The sequence below is a fragment of the Condylura cristata genome, unplaced genomic scaffold, assembly GCF_000260355.1.
Source record: "Condylura cristata isolate star-nosed mole 26May11 unplaced genomic scaffold, ConCri1.0 scaffold00056, whole genome shotgun sequence".
Taxonomy (NCBI): Eukaryota; Metazoa; Chordata; class Mammalia; order Eulipotyphla; family Talpidae; genus Condylura; species Condylura cristata.
In genome coordinates this window covers 761,773-786,802 of record NW_004567157.1, presented here as the reverse complement: position 1 = coordinate 786,802, position 25,030 = coordinate 761,773, and the positions used below count along the sequence as shown (strand labels likewise).

Below are 25,030 nucleotides of genomic sequence, written 5' to 3'. Positions count from 1 at the left end.
TTAAGACTTGTAGTAAGTGAGTCTATAGTCCGTTTTCAGTCCTCAATTCCTATGCAGGCTTGGACGCGGTGATCTCGGCGTCTTTACTCTGTCGCCATCTTCCGGAAGTCTCTAAATTTATAATATATTTTGAAATTTTGCTGTGCATGGCATTGTAGAGTGCTCCAAATTCAATATTGTGTCATTCCAGATTTCCCAGAAACATGTGTCAAGAGATGCTCTAGTTCCCACTAATTAGCATGAATTGAGTATTGATTTATGTGTGGATTCATTTCTAAGCTTTTAATTTGGTTACATTGATCCATGTGTCTATTTTTATTTGTATATTAGGTTAGCTAATTTGTATTGCTTTATACTATAGTTTATAGTAACAACACATTATGCCTCTATTTCTTTCCATATAAATTTTAATATTTTTGTTTAATTTCCTTAGAGAATATTTTTGGTGTTTTGATAGGAATTGTGTTAAGTTATATGTATGATTTTTGGTAGAATACTAATTTTGACTATATTGATTCTTTCCATCCATGAACATAGATTGTCTTTTCATTTCCTGGTGTCATACTCTAAATCCTTCAACAGTGTCTTATAATTTTTATTGTATACATATTTCACTTCATTGATTACTTTAATTCCTATGTATTTGATTCTTTAAATTCAAATTGTTAGTTGATTCACAAAATTGCGATTGTAATTATTTTCTCAATTCATTTTTTCTTTACATCCATTATATGCATATAGAAGTGTAAATGATTCTTGTGTGTTGATTTTGTAACCTGAAATTTTGCTATATTCATTTTCTATTTTTAATAACATTTATTTAGTGTTTTCTGCATGTACTATCATATCCTTTTCTAGTAATTATATTTTTACATCTTAGACCAACCTAGATTTTCTTTTAATATCTGTCTGATTGCTTTAGCAAAAACATCTAACACTACGTTAAATAGAAGTTGTGACAGTAGGCATCCATTTTTTATTCTTTGTCTTATGGGAAAGCTTTCAAATTTTCACCGTCATGTATTATATTGACTGATAGGTAGGCATTTCTCTCTCTCTCTTTAAAGATTTATTTATTTATACAAGAACTGGAGTGTAAGCCAGACGTATGGGGTGTGAGAGGATTCATCAGATACAGAGTGGTAGTGGAACAGGCAGAATTGCTGAAATACACTGCTGACAGGAGTAGCAGGCAAGACAGAGGAGGTCTGCTGCACCAAGTAGGAAAGCTTCCTAGCCAGAGATTACATTCGTGCTGCAGTAACTGATAATAGCTTGATAGTTGTCTTTAACCCCGGTGCCAAGAGGGAGGCCTGTCATTATTCTTTTGAGATAGGCTCCTTCTATTCCATCTTAGAAATTTATTGTGTGTCCTCCCTGGTTGCACAGCGGTTAAAGCACTAAAAAGCTACAGCCACTTCAGCATCAGAGTACCAGTTTGGTTCCCGCCCCAAAGGTGATCCACATGGCCCAGCAGACCTCTCCTGGCCCACCCACTGCACCCCTCAGCAGTGCACATCGTCAGTCAGCCTGTTCTGCCTCCCACTCTGTCTCTGGTGAAGCCTCTCACGGCCCCCACACCTCTGGCCTATGCCAAGCTCTGTATGCATAAATAAATAAATCTTTTTAAAAACAAGAAATTTATTGTAACAGGATTTTGATTCTTATGAATGCTTTCACTGCATCTATTGATACTATGATATGATTTCAACTTTACTTTTGTTGATGTTGTCTATTTCATTGATTGATTTACATAAATCTGAACATCCTTGAAGTCGAAAGTAAATCACACTTGATCATTATTTATAGCCTTTTAACTGTATTTTTTATTTTGATTTCCTTGTACTTCATTGAAGATATTATTTCAAATAATGTAATAGTTAATTTTTACATCATTTTGTACATTTTTCCATCTCAGTTGTAATCCCCGTGGGTTTCCTATCACCAAATCACCCGTGTGACATTACCATAGTCCAGTGCATTTCCCTTCCCCACCCCACCCCCCGTTTTTGATCCCATTCCCCACTCCACCCCCATAAAATGTCTCTGGTATATAGCTGTTCATTATTATTTTCTTACCTGGTCCATTATACTCCTGCTATGAGTGAAACCATCTGGTATTTTCCTTTTCTTTCTGGCTCACTTCACTAAGCATGATCTTTTCCAGCTCCATCCATGTTGCTGCAAAAAGCATATGTTTATTTATTTATTTATTTATTTATTTAGGTTGCTGATTAATAATCTATTGTGTATATGTACCACATCTATTTAATCCAGTCATTCACTTTTGGGCATTTGGGTTGTTTCCATGTCTTTCTAACTGTAAATAAAGCAGCAATAAACATGGGGGTGCAGATATCTTTTTGAATCATTGTTTTTGTGTTTTGGGTAGATTCCATGTCTTTCCTATTACAAATAAAGCTGTAATAAACATGGGGGTGCAGGTGTCATTTTCAATCACTGTTTTTGTGTCTTTTGTGTAGATACTAGGAATGGGATTGCTGGGTCATATGGAAGCTCCATTTTTAGCAGCTTGAGGAACCTCCAAACAGTTTTCTATAGTGGTTGTACTAGTTTGCATTCCCACCAGCAGTTCAGAGAGTTCCTTTTTCTCCACCTCCTAGCCAACATTTGTTGTTGCTAGTTGTTTGAAGATGTGCCATTCTTACCGGGGTGAGGTGGTATCTCATTGTGGTTTTAATTTGCATCTCCCTTTCTTACAAGTGATGTTAAACATTTTTTCATAAGCTTGTTGGCCATCTGCATTTCCTCTTTGGAGAAGTGTCTTTTTAGCTCTCCTGCCCATTTTTTGATGGGGTTGTTTATTTTATTTTTGTTCAGTTTCATCAGTTCTCCGTATATCTTTATGATCAATCCTTTATCACTAGTTTTGTGTGAAAAAAAATTTTACCAACCAGTGGGATGTCTGTTTTTTTGTAATGTTTCTTTAGCTGTACATAAGCTCTTTAACTTGATGTAGTCCCATCTACTTATCCTTTCCTTCACTATTGTTGCATTGGGTGCTATATCTTCAAAGATGTCACTGAAGTGTATGTCGTATAGTGTCTTGCCCATCTTTGCTTCCAGGTATTTTATGGTTTCTGTTCTTGTGTCTAGGTCTTTAATCTACTTCAAGTTGATTTTTGTGTATGGAGTGAGGTAGTGATCTAGTTTCATTTTTTTTTTCTTTGCATGTAGCTTCCCAGTTTTCCCACCACCATTTGCTTAACAAACTTTTTTTGTTCCACTGTATCTTCTTTGTTCCTTTTTGTTGAAGGTTTTTTATCAATACTTTCTTTTCCTGTGCTGTCTTATCAGTATTAGTGTAATGATACAATCCTAAAATGTATCAGAGTAAATTGTCTCTTCTTATACTTTTAAAAATTGAGCAATGTAGGGCCCTCTCTAGTGGCGCAGCGGGTTAAAGCACTGCACTAAGAAGCTTAAGCCACTTCTGCATGAGTTCGATCCCCACCTGCCCCAGAGGAGATCCACATGGCATGGCAGACCTCTCCTGACCTGCCCACTGCTCCCCTCAGCAGTGTACTTTGTCAATCTGCCTGTTCTGCTCCCCACTCTGTCCCTGCTGAATCCTCTCACCCTCCACATCTCTGGCCTGTACCCCAGTTCAGTATGAATAAATAAATAAATCTTTAAAAAAATGAGCATTGTAGGCATAAATTCATAACTAAAGGTTTGATAGAATACACTGCTAAAGCAATCTGTTCCTGATACTTTATTGTGAGGTACACTTTTTTTTTACAGTTGTACTTTTTATTTAAAATGATTATCATCTTTAAAAGCCAAAATTTCTCAAGTTTAGAAATTACACTGATGTTATTATAATCATCTAGGGGTTGTTACTTTTTTAATAATAGGTTTACTGAAATGTAATTCATTTGCCATGCATTTCACCAGTTTTAAGTGTATAAATCACTGATTTTAACAACCATCAACACAATCGATTTTAAAATGTCTTCAACATACCCTATAAAAACTCCCAACACACTAGTAGTCATTCTTCATTTTTTCCAACCTCCTTAGTTGCAGGCAACGTATAATCTGCTTTCTATCTCTATGATATTGCTTTTTAAATAATTTTGTATAAAGAAAATAATAAACTATTTGGTCAAGTTCTTTCAGTTAGTATAACGTTTTTAAGGTTTACCTGTGTTGTAGCATATTTCAGTATACATTTCTTTTTTTATGATTATTGAAGCGTAACATTAGTTTAACATGTATGTGATTCAGAAGCAGAGTAAAACACTCCTTCAGATGCATATCACCACACTATAAGTCCCCAGGTGTCCTCCATTATAAGCCATTGTATTCCCTCTCTACATACATTCCTCCTTTCCCCATTTTGTAGCCTCAGTTCTGCAGTCAAATTGCTTGGGTATTTTGTAGTATTTTTTTTTTTTGACCCTTAGTTTTGTTTCTCTACACTCCTCATATAAGTAAAACCTACTGGTATTTGTTTTTGCCTTCTGACTTATTTAATTTAGGATTATAAACTACATTTTCATTTATGTTGTCACAAAAGCCAACAGTATATCAATTTTTATAGCTAAATGTTATTCAATTGCCTGTATATACCACATTTTTATTTTTTATTATTTTATTATTTTGTATATTATAGCATTCTTCATTTTCATACAATGTATGCTTTAACATCTTGTATGTGATTCCCAAGGAGTTCCATCCACTACTGTAGTCCCTTGTGCTCTTTGCAGTCCTGTTTAATTTCTTCCACCTCCAACCCCAAAGAATGTCTCTGGTTTAAACTTGCCTGTTGATTTTTATTTTTATCTTGTTGTAATTAGTACTCCCCCACCAATCCTTTGTTTGAGTGCCCTATGTTTCTCCTATAAGAGAAACCATCCAGTATTTTTCATTTACATTCTGGCAAAATTTCACTGAGCACGATCCCTTCAAGTTCCATCCATGTCACTGTGAATTGCATGAGTTTATCTTTTTTTGATTACTGAATAATATTCCATTTTGTATATACACTACAGCTTCTTGGTCCAGTCATCTTTTTTTTGTGCATATGGGTTGTTTCCATAGCTTACCTATTGTTACTAGTGATGCAATTAACAAAGGAGTGCAGGTGCTCTTTTCAATTAATGTTTTTGTGTACTTTGGGTAAATACCCAGGAGTGGACCTTCATATGGAAGGTCCAATTTTAGTAATTTAAGAAAACTCCACACAGCCTTCCATAGTGGTTGGACAAATTTGCAAACCCACCTGCTATATAGTGGGGTTCCTTTTTCTCTGCTTCCTTGCCAACATGTGTTGTTGCTAATTTTTTCCTTTTTTTTTTTAATATGTGCCATTCTCACAGGTGTAATTTGTTTTCTCATTGTGGTTTTGATTTGCATTTCCCTGATGACATGTGATATTGAACATTTTTTTCATATTACTGTTGGTCATTTATATTTCTTCTTTGGAGAAGTGTCTTTTGAGCTCTCCTACCCATTTTTTGATGGGGTTATTTATATTGTTATTGAGTTTTGAAAGCTCATTGTATATCTTTCTGATCAGTCCTTTATCATTAGTATTGTCTGAAAACTTCTCCCAGTCAGTGGAGTATCTCTTTGTTTTGGATAATGTGTCTTTTACTGTATAGTAGATTTTTAATCTGATGTAGTCCCAATTGGTTATCTTTTTATTCACTATCTGTGCTTTGGGTGATGTGTTGTTAAAGATGTTACAGAGATTAATGTAGTTTTTCACCTATATTTTCTTCTATATACATTATAGCTTCATGTATAATGTCTAGTTCTTTGATCCATTTTGTGTTTTTTTTTTTTTTTTTGGTATGGTGTGAGGTAATAGTTGAGCTTCATTATTTTGCATGTGGTAGCCCAGCATCCCCAGTACCATTTGTTAAACAAACTTTCGTTGTTCCATTGCATGTTATTTGTTTCTTTGTCAAAGATTAATTGTATGTAAAACTGTGGATTTATTTATGGGTTTTCTATTTAATTCCATTGGTCTGTGTGTCTGATTTTGTTCCAGAACCATGCAGTTTTCATATTTATGACTTTGTAGTATAGTTTGTCACCTGGCAGTGTGATACCTCCATTTCCCTTCTTTTTACTCAGGAGAGCATTGGCTATTCAGGGTTTTTTGTGGCTCCATATGAATTTTATCAATATTTTTTCCTATTTCTTTGAAGAATGTCATTGAAATTTTTATTGGAATGTCCCTGAATCTGTTAATTGCTTTGGGTAGGTTGGTCATTTTGACAATATTAACTCTTCCTACCTGTGAGCAGGGGATGTCTTTCCATCTCTTTGTGTCTTCTTCTATTTCTTTAAACAGTGTTTTATAGTGCTCGTATAGAAGTCCTTCACATCTTTTGTTAGGTTTATTCCCAAGTATTTGCTTTTTTGGTTTCAACTATAAAATTTCTTGACATCTTCAGATTTATTGTTTGCATAAAGGAAAACTACTGATTTTTTAGTGTCAGTTTTATATTTTGCCACTTTACTAAACTGGTTGATTATTTTGTTTAGTTTTTTCTGTGGTGTTTTAGGATTCTTATGTATATTATCATAGCATCTACACATAGGATTATATTGAGGATTTTTGCATCAGTGTTTATTAGAGAGATTGGCCAGCAGTTTTCTTTTTCAGTGATGTTCTTGTTCAGTTTTAGTATTAATGTTGACTTCATAAAATGTGTTTTATATTGTCCCTTCTTTCTCAATTTTTGAAATAGTTTATGCAGGATAGACACTAGTTCTTTTCTGAATGTTTGGTAGAATTCATTTGTAAACACATCTGGTCTTGGCCTTTCATTCTTGGGGAGGGTTTTGATTACTGTTTCAATTTCACTGCTTGGCATTTGTCAGTTTAAGTGTTCTATTTCTTCTTTGTCTAATTTTGGATGATTGTGAAGTCGTGGGAATTTGTCCATCCCCTCTACTTTGTTGAAATTGTTTGCATATAACTGCTCATAGTAATGTCTGATTATTATTTTGATTTCTACTGTGTCTGTGATTTTTCCTCTTCAATTTATTTGTACTTTCTCCTGTTTTTCTTTTTTTTATTGATTTTTAAATTGTTTTCTTGACTTCTATTTCATTTATTTCTGCTCTGTTATTATTTCTTTTCACCTAGAGTCTTTTGTTGTTGTTGTTGTTATTCTCTTTCCATTTCTTTAATGTGGACGACTAGGTTGTTTCTTTGAGCTCCTTCTTGTTTCTTGATGTGCAACTCTACTGGATATATATATATATATCCCCCTTATAGTTTCTTTTGCTGTGCCCCAGGTATTATAGAGGGTTGTATCCTCATAATCATTCTTCTCAAGGTATTTTGAATTTCTGCTTTGATCTCCTAAGTGATACAGTGGCCTTCCAATAGTGGGAGTTCAATCTCCATAAGGTAGGAGGGTTTTTTTTTTTTTTTTTTTGCCTTCTATTGGTTTATTTCTACTCTGATAACTTCATGATCTGAGAAGATAGTTGATATGATTCCAAACTTAGTTCTTCTATTGATGTTACTTTTGTGCCCCATTATGTGATCAGTACTGGAGAATGAAATGTATGCTTGAGAAAAATTGTATTCTGATTTTGTGGGGTGCAGTGTTCTATAGATGTCTGCTAAGCCCTTGAGGTCTAGGTCTTGTTTAGGGCTTTAGTTTCCATATTTATTTTTGTATCATTGATCTATCCATTATTGAGAGTAGTGTGTTGACATACCCTACTGCATATATATTTTTTCTAATGTCTGATTTCCAAGATGCTAATAATTGTCTGATATGTTTTGTTGCTCTTCATTTGGTAAGTATATGTTGATTAGTGGTTTGTCTTCTTAATGTATTGTCCCCTTAATCATAATATAGGGCCACCTATGTCTCTTTTAACCTTTTTAAATTTGAATTCTATATTATCTGATGTAAGTATAGCCATTCTTTATTTTTGGGATCCATTTGCTTGCAAGATTGTTTTCTATCCTTTTCATTCTATTTATAGCTCATATAGTTAAATGTGTTTCCTGAAGGGAATAAAAGGTTGTATTTTGTTTATTATTCCAATCTTCAACTCTGTGTCTTTTTATTGATGAGTTTAAAACATTTAAATTTAGTGTTAATATTGATATAGTGGTATTTAATTTTGCCATTTTTTTTCTTTATTTGTGATTTTATTCTTGTTTTGTTCTATTCTTAGTTATTTGTCTGTTGGTTTTGGCTTTAGGGCATTTTTCCCCTTTGGGCTTGCTTGGATAGTTGTGTGTCTTCTTTTCCCTATTGCATATTTTCTAATACTGTCTATGTGTTAAGATAGTGTGTTGCCAGTATTGGCTGGCATTATTTCTGGGTGCTTCTTCTGTGATGACCAAGAGAATTCCAGATACTTCAGTTGTGGAGTGTGTTTTGAACTGTGTATTGTTTCAATATTTCCTTTTTTTCCTTGTGGGCTTGTGTCTGTCATCTCTGCCGGTAGTAGCTAGGTGTCTCTTTTGGCATTCTGCTCCTTGCAGTAGCATGTTGATTTCTAATTTCTGGAAGGTGCCTGCCAGAAGTACCTAGATGGGTTGATTTTTTCTGTTGAATTTCTCACTTCTTCTAGACTTGTCTTGGCAAAATAATGAAGTTTATTTTGTGAGTAGGTAGTGAGTGGAGGTGTTAGGAGGAAGGGAAGGATAATGTGGATATGTAATAGGGAGGAAGTGGATAGGGGGAGGATGAGGAAATGGAGGGAAGGTGTCAGAAGGAGCAGAGGCAGGAGAAATAATAGTTTTGGAGGGGAAGGAGAAAGTTAGTGTGGTCAGAAACCCAGAGAAAAATGAAGGGAACAGAAATCTACCAGCTGAGTAATACAGGAACCAAACGCACAAACAAATGACAAACACCACCATGGATAGGGGAGAATTGCCTCTTAGAGGTATTGTTGCTCCCAGTTAGCTAGTCCTTGTGGTTTTAGGCTGGTTCCCTGGGGAATACCTTATGACTGGGTGAAGTAACATTCCCAGAGTTTCGTTTTATTTGGTTTTCTTTTGTTTCCCCTGATGTAGTTGGGCTAGTAAAAAGTTCCTGAGGTTTCTGTCTACTCAGAGTGTCCTGGAATCTAGGCACCTCTGGCACAATGGCTGGCCCAGTCAGCTTCTTCCTGGTGATTTCTTGTTTCAGGGAGCCACCTATTGATCTTTGTAGCCTTTGAATGTCCCAGGTTCCCTCTATTCTTGGATGTGCCAGTTAAGGGTTGGGGGTGTTGTGGTATATTAAAAGTTTTGCAGGCCTCCCTATGGCTGGGCCACTGTTAGAGCCAGTGGCTGATTTTCTTTACCTCCTGCCTTTGTGGTAGGGGCAGGGGCAGGGGGTGGGTGCAGGAGTGCCAGAAAGATTTAAGCCTCCCAGCTGTGCAGACTGCCATTCCTCCCTCCCCACTTCCAGGGCTCTTTGTACCCACACTAAGCAGTCATTTTCTGCCACTTGAAGTCCACTCACAGAGTTGAGTTTTCTATCTTTACCTCCAGGGCTTTAACTGCAGGTTTTGTAAATAGATGCAGGAAGTGGGAAGAAGAGCAGCAAGACTCCAGTCTGAGGCACTTCATAGAGCCCCTCTATGCTTGGATGTGCCCATGGGTGGTCCCACACACACACATCTTAGAAATGTTGCACCTTTGGCTGGGCCTTTTTTAGAGCCAGTCCAGGTTTTGTTTACCTCCTGGGCTCACTGTGAACATTGCAGGGCAGCACCTTAATGGCTGAAAGTCATCTGGCCTCTGTGGCGGGGGCAGAGGTACAGGAAGTGCCAGAGAGCTGCAAGCCTCCCAGTTGTGTCAGCTACCAGTCCTCCCTCCCCATCTCCAGTGCTCTATGTGCCCACACTGAGCAGTACCCCCCTCCCCAGCCCACTGCAGCTTGAGCTCCACTCACAGAGCTGAGTTGTCTATCTTTTCCTTCAGGGTTTTACCTGCTGGTTTTGTGGTTAAATGTGGGAAGGGGGCAGAAGAGCAGCAAGCCTCCTGTCTGAGACATTTCCTAGCACCTGGACACTTGTGTGCTCCCAGATCAGAGCTCCCCAATTGCTGAGTCTCCCTCAGTTATCATCCATCTAGTGAGCCCAGGGTGCCCTCATTTGGGTTGAAACTTGTAGTATGTAAGTCTGTGATCCATTTTGAGTCTTATATTCCTGTGTGGGCCTGGAGAAAGTGAGTTCAGAGTCTTTGCTATGTTGCCATCTTGCTGGAACTGATTGGTTTTCTTTTATAGGTTATGTACTTCTTTACTCTTATCAACTTCATTATTTTTTCCTTGTCTTGGATTCTTTGGAGCTTTACTTTTATGTGTCTTGCTGAATTTTTCTTTAAGTCATGGAATTTTTGTTTTCTCACTTCTTGAATGACTGTTCATCTCCTTCTTCATATTTGGGAAGTTCTCTTCAAATATATCCTTGACTATTGTCTCAGTTCCTATGTCTCCTCTCCTTCTGGTATTCCTGTAACTCTTATATTTCCTTTCTTCAAGGAGTCCGATAGTTGAAGTTTTTCTTTATTATTTTTCCTTCATATTTCTCCTTTTCCTATTTTTGTTATTTTTATCCCTGTATCTTCAAAGATACTAATACATTCTTCCATTTCATCTATTCTATTTTTGTTGTATTTCCCAGAGTTCTTCAGTTCCTCCATTATTCTTTTAATCTCCTGCATTTATTACACTTCCCTCTAGTGACAATTTCACTCTTCTGATCATTAATTTTCACATATCAGTCATTGTTTTTTTTTTCTTTTTTATCTTCTTTCAGTTTTTTAATCACAGTTAGTTTAAATTCTCTATCTGGCAGACTGAGAATTTCTTCCAGGTCATTGCTGTTCAGTTCTGGTGGTTGGTTTTCTTTTTGTGATGTATCCTTTCCTTGAGGGCTTGCCTGGTTGTTTGTGTTTTTTTCTTCCCTGTTGTTTGTTTTCTAAAGTGTTCTATGTGTTGGCATACTTTTACACTGGTATTTTCAGGCATCTCTTTGGATTCCTCATTCTGGAATATGGGGAACTGATAGTCAAATTAAGTCTAACACTATTGTGCAAAAATTCCTCAAGTGTTGTTATAACATGGTTATTTTGATGGACTTTGTCCCTATTGATCTCATCCCTCTGCCTTTACTCAATTCCAGAGCAGAGTGGTGCAGTCCCTAGCTTCTAGCAGAGGCACAAGGGCTATTCACTTCTGATTCATTCCCTGCACACTCCAGGTGTCAGTGGTGCATGTGTATCTCTCCCTGCCCATGGAGCTCCATGATCCCTTGCTTGAATCTTCATATGCTCCACTCTGACCTGTGGGACACTAATCTTCTGATCCCAGTTCAGTTGTGCAGTCTCTCCCCTCTCCAACAGTGCAGGGATGTGAGTCCCCTAGTTTACAGTGAGGGTACCCAGGTAGGGGTTGTGTGCTCCCTTTGAGATCAGTGCAGCCTGCGTGTAGCCTTCCTCCCTCCAACCTGAGCTCTAGAGTCTGTACTGGAGTTTTTCAGAGGCCCTGTTCTGCCCCATGGTTGCTAAGCTGATGGTCCCTGTTTGGTTGTACAGCTCTATCCCTCTCCAAAAGGGTGGGGGTGGGTTGGCTCCCTACTTTCCAGTGATGATGCCTAGGCAGGGGATGTTTGCTCCCTTTCTGGGGAGGCAACCTGTAAGCAGGCTTCCCAACAGTGTTAGCAGGGTCCCTTTTCCCCCACATTTTTGCCAACATTTATTTTTGTATGAGTTCTCCTCTTTGTTTTTCTTTTTCAAATTACTTTTTCATATGTACCAAAGTCAGAGTTATGAGTTGGTATCTCATAGTGGTATTGTGAAAATCCCCTGATGATTTTGTTGGCACACATTTTTTTATGTGCCTTTTGACCATGTCTTGTTTAAAGAACTATCTTTTTAGTTCACTTCCCCATTTTTTTTAAAGATGTATTTATTTGTGCATACAGAACTGGGGTACTGCCAAAGGTTCAGGGTTGATGAGAGGATTCACCAGAGATAGAGTGTGGAATAGAACAGGCGGATTGACGAAATACACTGCTGAGGGGGCAGCAGGACGGTCAGGATAGGTCTGTTGTGGTCACTTCCAGGGCAGGTAGGGATCAAACTCATGAGGACATGGCATTAGCTTCTTAGTGCTGTGTTTTAACCCACTGAGCCACCAGAGATGGCCTCACTTCCCCATTTTTTTTATTGAATTCTTTGTTTTCTTTTTGTTGAGCTGTATGAATTTTTCACATAGCTTGGGTGTTAATCCCTTATTCAAATGTGCAAATATTTTGATGGAGATTTTTGATTGTTGTTTCAATTATTGTAATTAGTTCATTCAACTTTTGATTTGTCTTTGGTAAATTATATTTTCTCTGAAATGTGTCCATTACTTTAACACTTACTGACTTCATTGATGTATAGCTCATCATTGCAAATTATTATGATCATATGTACACTTATGCCATCTGTAGTAATTTTCCTCTTTCATTTCTAATCATATTTTTAAAATATTTATTTTTATTTATTTATGCATACAAGAACTAAGTGTAGGCAGAGGAGCAAAGGATGAGAAGATTGACCAGAAACAGAATGAGTAGGGAGAAAAATAGGTGTCTACTAAAATATACTGCTAAGGAAAGGAACAGTCAAGTCAGGTGAGGTTTTCCTTGCCATGTGGGTTAGCTCCTTGGCTGGGGATCAAACTCACACCTCAGTGGTTAGTTATAGCTTGATAGTGCTAAGACATTAACACCTGAACCACAGGGAAATTCTAATTATGTTTATGAATGTTTTATCTTTCCTTTCTTTGTTAGCCTAGGTAGAGGTACCAATTTTGTTCATCATCTTGAAGAACCAACTCAATTTCATTGATGACATTTGTATAGTATTTTTTATTTCTATTTACTTCCAATTTTATCTTTATTATTTTTGTTTCTGCTACTATATCTAGGCATTGACTGTTTCTTTTTTGTTGTAATATTAAGTTATTTATTTGGGATTTTTCTTGACTTCAAATGTAGACTGTATTGCAATTATCTTCCCTGTCAAGACCACTTTTGCTGTACCTTGTAGATTCTTGCATCTTATATCCTCACTTTTATTAGATTCAAGAGATTTTTAAGGATTTATTTTTATTTATTTATGCATAAAGGAACTGGGTTTAAGCCAGAGTTGTAAGGGAGTGAGAGAATTCACCAGAGACAGAATAGGGAGCAGAACAGGTGTATCTAATGAAATACATTGCTAAGGGGAGCAGTGAGCGATACAAGAGAGGTCTGGTGAGCCATGTGGGTTAGATGCCTGACTGGGCATTGAACTCATGCTGCAGTTGTTGGCAGTACCTTGATAGGTGAGACTTTAATTCCTGTACCACATGGGAGGTCCAGTCTCAAGAGATTTTTGATTCCTGCTTTAATTTCCTCTTTAATACAATAACTATTCAGCAGCACATTGTTTGATCTCCATATATTTGTAATTTTTCCTTTTAAAAAATATTTCATTCCTAGCTTTATGGAATTATGGTGTGATAAATTACTTGGTATCTTTCAGTCTTCATAGATTTATTGTCAACTGATTTATATCATAACATATGGTGTATACTTGAAAATACTCTATGCCATGTGTGCTTGGATAAACTGTATATATGCATTTTTATTTGGTGTATAGTATTCTGTGGTTGTCTATTAAGCATGACTGATAGTACTCCTTATTTTCTTTTTTGTTGTAATATTAAGTTATTTATTTGGGATTTTTCTTGACTTCAAATGTAGAGTGTATTGCAATTATCTTCCCTGTCAAGACCACTTTTGCTATACCTTGTAGATTCTTGCATCTTATATCCTCACTTTTATTAGATTCAAGAGATTTTTAAGGGTTTATACATCCACTATCAGTGTGATGTATTTCTATTACTATTATTAGTTGTCTTTGAGTTATTTTGTTTCTTCTTTTTTATTAGACTCAATCAAAATGTACTGTCCTCTATCTCATGATCACTATTTTAACTGAACATTGTTTTAGCTCATAGTAATGTATCTGTTCCCAGCTCTTTTTAATTGCCAATGCCTGCAGGAATATCTTACAACATTTTAACTCTTAGTCTGTGCTTGTCTTTGTTGATAAGATAGGTTTGCTGCAATAGATGGTTGGACTTTGTTTTGAAGTCCATTCTGCCTCTATCTTTTATCTGGTGAATGCAAGTCGTTTACATTTAAAGTTATTATTGAGGCTTAAGTGCTTATTTTCATTTAAATTTTAACTTGTATTTTAAAATTTTTATATCTTCTTTTCATGTTTTGTTTAAAGTTCCATTTCCATTGTCTTAATCTTACTTCTATGGATTGTTATTTATTTTTTTCCACTGAAATTAGTATGTAGTGGTCCTTGTTGTGGCTAATTGCATGATCATGACCTGATCTCAAACTTTTTATGATGAGCCCCATAATTAATATCATCCTCTTCCACATTTTATAATTTATGTGTATTGTTTATTGTTTAGTACTCACTTCTTTCATACCTGGCTTAGTGTTGAGAAATTTGTTTAATTTTTTTCTGAAATATTGAATTTCTTATAGTCCCTTCTATCAGAATGACAAAGGATAAAATATTCTAGATTTGAAATCTAGATTGGAAAATTATTATTGAATATTTTAAATAATACCTGCACTCTCTTCTTGTGAAGTTTCTTTTCCATTTCCATCATAATAGCTAATTGGTGTTCCTTCATTGGTTACTTTTCTTTCCATTGTTGTTTTCAATAGTCTATCTTTGTCATTGCCCTTTAACAGTTTTATGACAATGTATCTTGGTGCATGTGGTTGCTATTTTTGTTTGTTTGTTTGTTTGTTCACAAAATTTTGGTCTACTTGCAAGAGATTGGGTTTATTCTCAGCAAGTGTTTATTTAAATGATTTTCTATGCTTTTTTATTTTGTGGCACTCCACGAAGTGGATGTTATTTCTTGCTTCATCTAGTCCAAAAACTCTTACCTTGTGTTCATTTTTAAAAATATCTTTGCTTTATTTGTGTGTTTTATGCCACTGTGCTTTCAAGTTCAATGATTCTCTCCATTACTGTTTTTTTGTCTAGTATTGAGGCCTTCTATTGTATTTTTTAATTTGGTTAAATTATTTTTAGATCCATTACTTCTAGATTTATAGTTTTTTCACCTTTCATTCTTTTCCAGCATCCATTGTATTTATCAATTTAGTGAGCATACTTATTACACTTTTTCTTATAACTCACTATAAGGCATATTACACAGTTCTACTGTACTGAGGCTTTTTTCAGCAGTTTTTTTTCTCCTTCATTTATACTGTTCTTCTGCGTTCATTTTTTTAGTTTTCATTGGTTTTAATAAGGAAAATTATTTAATGTAAGTTGGTTTTCTATCCCTACTACAATGAACTAGGTATAATCCTAGGTTTATATTTCACTCAAGGCCTGTCAGTCACAGACTTATTATAATGACTATGACATTGGTGCCAGTGAGGTATAATAGTTAGAAAGGAAGCAGTACAGTAGGGCACTGAAAGTTTGCCTCCAGTGTGCATCACGGGTTCAATCTTCTACTATAATGAGGGCACCAGAGTCATTGGTAAGGATCCATAGTGACACCCTCCCTTACATCAACTCCTTGGACAAAACACTGTTCTAGCTCTGTGCCATTCTCAACCTCTAGGCCTGTATGAGTATTACACTTGAAATGGTGTCATGAGTCAGGAATTTGTTTTTTAATATAGAAATTTATTATGGGCTATTTGCACCTGTTATCAATGTTAAGGTATCTCTGATCTGGTTAATGGCTTCATTCAGTTCTTGTCTTTGTTTTGGCCCAGAGTAAGGAGGCATAAGTCATGTATTTCAAGTATCAGACATCAGGCTGCAAATAGTAGACTGTTCTATGAATACACAGAGGTGATTCAATGTAGCTGTCATGGGTTCACACTGCTACTAATCTATAATGGGAGCCTCATACTAAAGCTAGTAATCATCACTTTGTGCCCCTATTCCATAGTTCCCCTCTGACCTTCATGTGAACTCCACACCCCCTTTTTTTTAAGTATAGTACAAATCACTACTCCAAGTCATTTTCCAAAGTCACCAAAGTGGTAATTTTCTTATGAGTAAAAAATAGCAGAAGGGTTGCTTACTGTTTACTATTCAGGTATAAATGCAAACACAATTCAATTAGTTTTTCCTGTTCCCTCCCACTGAGATAGTGTTTCTGATGTCTGATAATCAGTTTATCTCTTTGGAATTGTTGACTTTGTTCTGCTCTAATTTGATTGTGGATATGTGTAAAAGGCTAAACCAGTGTTTTCAATCTGCCACCATCTTGGCAGACTCCTCAAATAAATGTAACTTTCTTTTGACTAATTATTTGCTTTTCTTTGTAATTTTACTTTTAGTTGTGAGATATTTTCTATTTTATACCATTTAATAGCTTCTTAATGCACATTTTCAGACTTCTTCACTTCTAATGTGAAATGTGTCTTTGTATCTTAATCTTTGTCTGTTTCCATTTATCTCTTTCTTTTTCAAGACTGTTGATGCATCTTCTCAAATTACTATTCCTGAGAATTTGTACTAATTTGAACATTTAAGAAGTCTATATTTATCATAACAAAATTATATATTTTTATGTTATAGGCTTTGAAATTTCTGAAAACCAAAAGAGACAGGCTGCGATGACTGTGAGAAAAGTTCCTAAACAAAAAGGTAAAGCTGCCTTTAATTAACCTAACACCATCCCAACTCACTCTTGAATCAGAAACCATAGGCTATGTACCTGCACATTCATGGATTATTTATATTCTAAAGTTATCTTGGGATGACAGGATGTGTCTGGGTCCCCACAAGTCCATGACACTGGGAAAATTGTCATAAAACTAATGCTTAGGAGTGAATAGTTTAATGTACTTATGTGAAAATATAGCTGATAGCATACAAGAAAACAAGAAAACCTCTATTTTGTTTTATTTTTTAAAAAGTGAAACTTACCTTTTCTAACAATATAGAGACAAATAGACAATAGCAGATTTTTAGTGTTGATTACCAATATAAGTATATTGGTAATAAAATATTTAGGTTTTTTTTGTTTGTTTTCTTATGATGTAACTATATTGGTAATATGTGCACAACTTTCTTTCATGGGCTTGGGGGCATTTGTCAAACCAGAAGTCCCAAATCATAATGGAAACTGTCAAACTGAACAAAGACAAAATATTCATATAGTCATTCTTTGTCTTTCTCTGAAACATAAGCTAAAATAATTGAAAATGAAAAATGCCATGTGGATCAATTTGAATACAAATGAAGCTTTTTTCATTTTATTTCATGAACTAAACTAAATTGAAGTGCTTAATTTGACAAAGAAAAACAACTAATTTCTGTTTATTTGAAAGTCTATTCAGTATCCATCATTTTATATGTCTTTGTTTATTTTCATGGTAACCTTTAAAGGGAAGGTTGGTACTATTAGTCCCATTTTCCAGATGACAATGCAGAATCTTCAGAATGAAGTGACTCAAAACCTAAGTCATCTGGACTACAAATTCACTACTCTTTCCTCTGCATCGCAGGGTTCTGTCATTTGCTGTGCTTAGAAATAATAGTTTACATTTTTGTCATACCCCAATTACTGACAGCTGCTTCTGTTACTGCCAACTGCTGTCATTGTCCCCAGATATGGGTGATCTTAATGAGACATCACTCTACCTAGACTCTTCCTTGTGTTTGCTTTTAATGGGACTCTGGTTCAGAATGAGTCATCATAAGATATAATTATATTCAAGTTGCCGGAAATTCCAGCAGCCAAATAAAGCACCTGTACTTATTCCCAATAAACCTCTACTTCATTGAGGATGCAGAGTGCTTATAGATATTTGATTTCCAATTAAACAGTGTTCCAAAGTACCCAGAATTAGATGTGGGGTACATACACACACACACATACACACACACACACATACATATATATACATATATATATATATATATATATATATATATATATACACACACACACACACACACACACAAACATACATACAATGGAATACTAAGCAATCAAAAAAAATAAACACACCATTTGCAGCAGCACATATGGAGCTGTTGGAAGGGATTATGCTCAGTAAAAAAAATTCAGAAAGAACAAGAAAAAGAAATAAAAATAAACACAACAAAACAGACATTTATAAACCAGAAATAGTCTACAGGGGAGGGGAACAGAGATATATCAAAAGGAGGGAGGAATGTTGGGAGCTATGGTGATGATGAGTGGGGAAGGGGAGAAGTAAACATTGTTGTAAATAATAATATAAATAGATATATAAATTAAAAAGTAAAATAAAATTATTTTGCCCCTTTACCTCATGCTGGTTTTCTTCAAGCCTCTCTGATACTGGCTGGTCTTTTCTGGTTGATTAACCTCATCAAATGTCAAAACTATTCCTTTCAGGTCCTCTTGTGTCTCCAAGTATTCTAAACACTGATTTACCTTAATAACTTTCCACCTTAACAATAATCCTAAAGTGATCAAAGAAACTCATCAAATGCCAAACTTCCCAGAAGTCCTACAGAACTCCCTATTATTATTTTTGGTCTCCAAGACTTTCATAGTCTAGGACTATGGTGACATTAATTTTGAGACATAAGTGTGGTAGTGGTTGTCACATGTAAGAATTCAATATTTATATCATGTACATGAGAAGAATAGTAAGAAATTATGTGACGTACCCATACAAGCTGACTTTGTTGACCCTTCCGAGGACCTCTTCCTAGACAACATTGGGAACATTTTTGTAGAGATTTCTTATTTCACCCACAACATGTTCGATTGTAGCAATTAGTATTACATTTCCCCCTAAAAACAAATATTAAGAAATATTTGCCAAAATGAAGACACAGAATTTCCTTCAATATATTCCCAGGACTTTTCCCATGGAAATTTGAGCTAAGGTCCATGGCTGCTGAGGGGAAAGAATGAGACAAAGTAGGAAATATGAGTGGGAAAATAGATAGCCCTGTTGGCAGAACAGGCTGTAGAGTGGTCATTTGAGGTACAATTGAGAACCCTGGGGCAATATAAAATTCCCTAGAAGAACATTTCTGACATGCAAGCATAGGATTGGCAAGATATTTAGAACTCCACAGTAGATATGAATGAGGAAATTTACCTCCATCAACCTCCCAGGAGAAATTAAAGAGGTGCCTGACTGTGCCAAGCTGTGCTCTATAAAAGACCCAAAAGCAGAGCTGAGACTTAGGGGATAACTCACTAATCACTTGGGAAATAACACACACCTGTACAAAATGTATAGCCCCTCAGAAGCTGTGCTGCATTGTTGGGATGGGGCAGTGACATCCACTGCTTGTGGCAATATCCAGATAATGCTGCACATGGCCCTCCAAGACACCATCTGCCTCCAAAGCCCTACACAGTTCTAAGCATAAGCCCTCTGTTCCAGATCTAGCTTCGACCACTGAGAGACTCAAACATCATAGCTTATGCCTGCAGCAGAAAGGAGCAGCAAGGAAGGGGGATGGGGAAACACTAAAACACTGTTGGGGAGGGGAGTGCTGTGAAGGGAAAGGAAAGGAGGTACAAGTGACAAAATCCACTACTCAAACTGAAACTGAATATTAAACCACAGATTCCCCTTCTACACCTGCCTCATGCCAATCTAAATTAAGATGAGAAAACAAGCAAAAAATAAACCCCCCAAGCCCCAAACATACCAAAAGGAAAAACAAAACTAAACAAAAAATAAAGAAAAGAAGGCAACATACATGCTTATGAAGAAAAGAATATCTGAACACAAAGTGGAAAAGCAAAATGGGAAAAACGCAAAGGATACAGAAATTGTGGTCCCCTCAGAAAAATACTTCAAAACAACAATATGTCAAATGAGCTATTGGACGATCACTCAAAAGAAACTAAGCAGGTGCAAAATCTTAGAAAAGATATTCAGGATCAAAGAGACCAAAGATATTGAAAAGATTAAAAGAACACAAAAAGATACTGTAAATGAAATAATTAGAAATTTTGAAAGCACTTAAAACTAAAGTGAGCAAAGAATTTCAGAAATAGAATACTCAAATATACAAAACACTGAACTAGAAAAAGAGAAAGAACAAAAAGAAAAACTGAGAAAAATCAGTCTCAATTAGGAGAGGAAACATGAATAATTGCTATTCCAGAATGTGAAGAAACCTATAGAGGGGAGAAATAACTGAGAATTTCCCAAATCTAAAAAATGAGTTATGTATAAATCTCCAGGAAGCAAAGAAAAAACTTAAAATTGTAAATGCAAACAGGCCTACATCAAGGCATTTTAGTTATAAATTATCAAATGTGAATTATAAAGAAAAAATTCACAGGAAACAAGGAAACATAAAATATCTTACAAAGAAACCAAAATAGGCTTTATTGAGTTTTTCCATAAAAAATCTCCAGGAAGGGAAGCAAGTGTTCACAATACTAAAAGACAAGAACCACCAACTAGGAAGACTCTGTCCTGCAAAAGTATTGTTCCAGTGTGAATTTGAAATAAAGGCTTTCTCAGACATGCGAAAGATAATAAAGTTTATCACCATCATATATGCCTTACAAGAAATTTTGAAAGGAGTTCTTCTACAAGAAAATTAAAAAAAAAAAAAAGAAATACAAAATCATGAGCAAAATGACAGTAAGAATAGAAAACCAGAAGCTTACACAAGAAAATTATAAATTAACTACAAAATACTAAAGGGGAAAAAGAAGTGAATGGAACCTGCATAGATTAACTACAAAATACTAAAGGGGAAAAAGAAATGAATGGAACCTGCATAGATGAAAATTTGTGAACACCAGTTCATAAAAGATTTAAGTCATAGTAAATTAAGCACAATCCAACGGTAACCACTAGCCCAAAATCTAAAATAAAGGCCCACAGATGAAAGAACACAGAAATCGACAGAATTAGTAGTTAAAGTTATCAGAAAGAGCATTGAGAAACAACTGGATAAACAACAGAAAAATCAAATAAGCAAAAATAAAAAAAAACAAAATGACTGATGAAGAGTAGATATTAACAGTCTCCCTAGATGTAAATGTTCTGAGCTAATTATTAAAAGACATAATCTAACAAAGAGGTTAAAAAGTTTCAGACATCTACATTTTGTTTACAAGACCTATTTAAAACCTATAAACAAAAACAGACTAAAAGTAGAATGTTGAGTCAAAATCATGCATACAAATAATCCACAAGGAAACAAAGGAACTGATATTCTCATATAAAGTAAACTAAACTTTAAGTAAAGATTGTAATATGGAACAAAAATGGATACTATATAGTGGTCAATTGAATGATTTGGAAGGATGATATAACATTGATATTCATGCACCTAATACAAGGACAACTAGTTATACAAAGCAACTATTAACAGACATAAAACAACATATTAACTATAATTAACAATAATTATTATCAGAGGTATCGACATATTACTGACAAAAAAGGGATAGATCATATAGATAGAAAATCATCAAAAACAGAGATTTAAATGAAGTGTTGAAGTAGATGTAGTTAATGGAAATTTATAGAATTTTACACCTCAAAAGAAAGAAATACATGTCGTCAGGCCTCCCTGATGGCCCAGGGTTTAAGTCTTGGTGCTATCACCACTATGGCCTGATATAGTCTGATTTAAATTCCTGCCAGGGAACTAACCCATATATGGCACAGCAGACCTCTCTTGTCTGCTGTGGGCGCACTACTCCCCTCAGCAGTGCATTTCAGTCAATGAACCTGTTCCATTCCCCACTATGTCTCTGGTGAGTCCTCTCACTCCCAACACCTATGGCCTGTACCCAGTACTTATATGCAAAATTGATAGTGAGATAGATAAAATAATTAATTAAAAAAGAAATACACAGAGACATCCTCAAGAATAAATCATAGACTGAGAGATAAAACATGTCTCATAAAATATAGAAAAATAGAAATCACTATGAATTTTCAAAGATGCATAAAGTTGAACACTGTGGAATAGAGTCTGGGATCAATCTCTTTCCTAAGAACAACTGTATAAAAGACTGATAAAAGCTCTTAGCAAACCCAGATGCTTCAAACTGGCTATACAGGACCAGGACATATCCAAGGCATTTACAAACCAAAGGAAAAAAAAAAAAAAGGACTCCATGCTCCAACTGTACAAGAAAATCCATCCCACCTTGTTAACCAACATCTTCCATCAGTCTTGACCCCAACCTCAGTGCCACACCCTACATCTGGAATCCTTGTATACTACCAGGTGAACAAACAAGACCTCAAAAGTAGCCACCAGCTCCTACAGATAAAACAGGAAACTGAGCCACAGTTCTGTTATTCATTATTCTTTCCAGAGCCTCACTTTATAAGGACTAAGCCTCAGCAACACTGGGAAGCATATCTCATTCAGCCTTCATGTGCCACCCAATGACCAGACACAACACTAGCTGCCAGATCCTTTTGAGTGGACAGAACTCTGAGCAGCACACTTTTTTTTTCCTTTTCTTCTTTCTCTACCTTTCTTTTATCTTTCTTTTTTGCTCTTACTTTTCTTACATTCCGCCCTCCCTCCTGCACAACTTCCTTCTTTCTTATTTTTCTTCCTTTCCTATTCATGACCTGCAATCTTAAAAGATCAAGCCCCAGCCACACCACTCAACTGGCCCATACCTCCAAGTAGACCAAGCCACAACTGGACACTTGTGCTGCTGTGCCCTGTATTGGGGATCCTTGGCTGCCCTCAGCCTACAAAACTGCCAGTAGAATGGAGCACAGCCAGTTATGTCATGCCTTCAAGGACCTTTCCATAATTCCCTAACTGGATTCAGTATGGACCTAGTGGTGCCATGCCCTTCATGAGGAACCCTTAGATACTCCAATTGATCTGGGCAATAAGATCCTTACCTGCCATAATAAAACACCCAAAATTTCCACCTGCTGACAGCAGAGATCTGTTCAATTAGACCCAAGAGAGCTCTGCCCCTTCCCCTGTGCACCAACCACAGTATTCCAGGTAGTGTGCAGATCCACTAATGCTCAAGTAAGAGCTCCCAGATGTCCAGCCTGCTAACAGCAGCATTTTGGTCAATAGGTGCTATAGTGGACCCAGTCTCTCCATGCCCAGCTGCAATAGTAGCCCAGGTAGTATTTAGATTCATCTATAATCCCTAAGAGTTCCTGGGACTTATGCTCACCATTAGCAGTGGTCTGGTTAATGGGAACTGAGGGGGATTAGTGAGCGACCTTGCTTTCACACTGCCCACCACACACAATACCCCAAGTACTAGGCAGATCCATACACACACCCCCATTAAGAGCACCCAGAATTCATGACTACTGGCATTAGTGGTCAGGAGATCCTATATCTAGACAAAACTGAAAGCAATCAATGGGGAGAAAGAAAAATACTAATGTTCAAGCAAGCCCTCCTGGGAACAATAAAAACCATAGAAAGAAAATCTGCTTCCAGAACCAAACAAAACTGACACAGAAGAATTTCTTTTCCTAACAGATAAAGAAGTCAAAGTTGCCGTAATTTTAAAAAGTAAAGTATAAGCAAAGATGCAGAAAAGGTAAAAATAATGTTATGAGAAATATAATCAAAGAACGGAAGAATAAAATTGTAATTCACTACTACTAAACCCCCACTCCAAGAAACATTACAAGAAGTTTGAAAATATAAACCAACCCAGCAATGAACATGAAGAACTGAACAGGAAATCAATACAATGACAATTGATAACCAAAAAGGCAATAACAAATGTCCATAGGTTAATAATCAACCTAAATATTAATGGGTTAAAATCAGCAATCATAAAACAGAGTAGCATGATGTATAAAAACAGAGAATCCAACATTTTACTGCCATCACACTAAGGTCTAAAATTAAACATGAATTGAAAAAAATTAGAAAACAATTCCACAAACAAGTGCCCCCCCAAAGGAGGAAGAAACAGATGTGTCTCTGTGTGTGTATAGATATATCTATATGTCTCCCTATATTCCCCATATATGGATATGTAGATGTATATATATACATACATATAAGATAAAATACATTTCAAAATAAAAAAGTAAAAAAAAAATTAAAGACCTATAAAATTATCAAGAGGACAGTACACCAGAAAGAAATAACACTCATCAATAAAACTCATCAAATAAGATAGCACAAAAATACATTAGACAATTACTATCATCTCTGAAAACAGAAATTGGAGAAAATACATGTGTTAAGACTATTCAACAGCCCATTCTCATCAAGGGACAAATCAACAAGACAGAAATTAAACAAGGACACAATAGCCCTAAATGAAGATCTGGACTATATAGACATAATAGACATCTATAGGACACTGCACCTCCAAAAGACAGAATGCAGTTTTTCAAGTTCACATGTATTGTTCTCCAGGATGGACTACAGATTACCAAACAATACAAACATCAGCACTTACTTGAAGACTGAAATCATGCCAAATTATCTTCTCTGATCATAAAGGTGTCAAACTAGAAATTAACTAGTTTAAGCAAGGAGCTCCACAACTACATAGAGAGTGAACAAAATGTTACTGAGAGACCCTTGAATTAATGAGATCGGTGAAAAAAATAAAATGTTGATATGAATAACAATGAAGGCACAACTTTCCATAACATGTGGGATACAGCACAGCAATTAAGAAAAAATGTACTTAGCAATATAGGACTATATCAAGAAGAAACAAAGAATCAAAGAAACAATCTACTCTCCTATATTGAGGAACAAGAAAAAGAACAAAAAGAAATTTCCAAAACCCAGTAGAAGAAAGGAAATATTAAAAAGTAAAGCAGAAGTAGATGAAATAGAAATAAAAGACAATCCAAAAATAAGTAAATAAATAAAAGAAACAAATATCTAGCAAGGCTCACAAATTTAAAAAGGGAGAAAACTGAAGTGGGATAATAAATGAACACAGACACAGCAGAAAACTAGAGGAGAGAGATTACAATGAACATTTATATGCAAACAAGTTCAAAAATCTAGATGAGAAGG

General features: G+C 35.7%; 1 protein-coding gene across 5 annotated transcripts in view; it reads left to right on the top strand.

Moving 5' to 3' along the window:
* Positions 1-25,030, top strand: part of ARHGEF9 (Cdc42 guanine nucleotide exchange factor (GEF) 9) — a 294,997-nt gene that overhangs the window by 246,598 nt on the left and 23,369 nt on the right. For all 5 annotated transcript variants that reach the window (XM_012734448.1, XM_012734451.1, XM_012734449.1 and 2 more), the window contains exon 9: positions 16,622-16,690. In XM_012734448.1, coding sequence (XP_012589902.1) covers positions 16,622-16,690 — 69 coding nt within the window. The remainder of the gene's footprint in view (positions 1-16,621; positions 16,691-25,030) is intronic.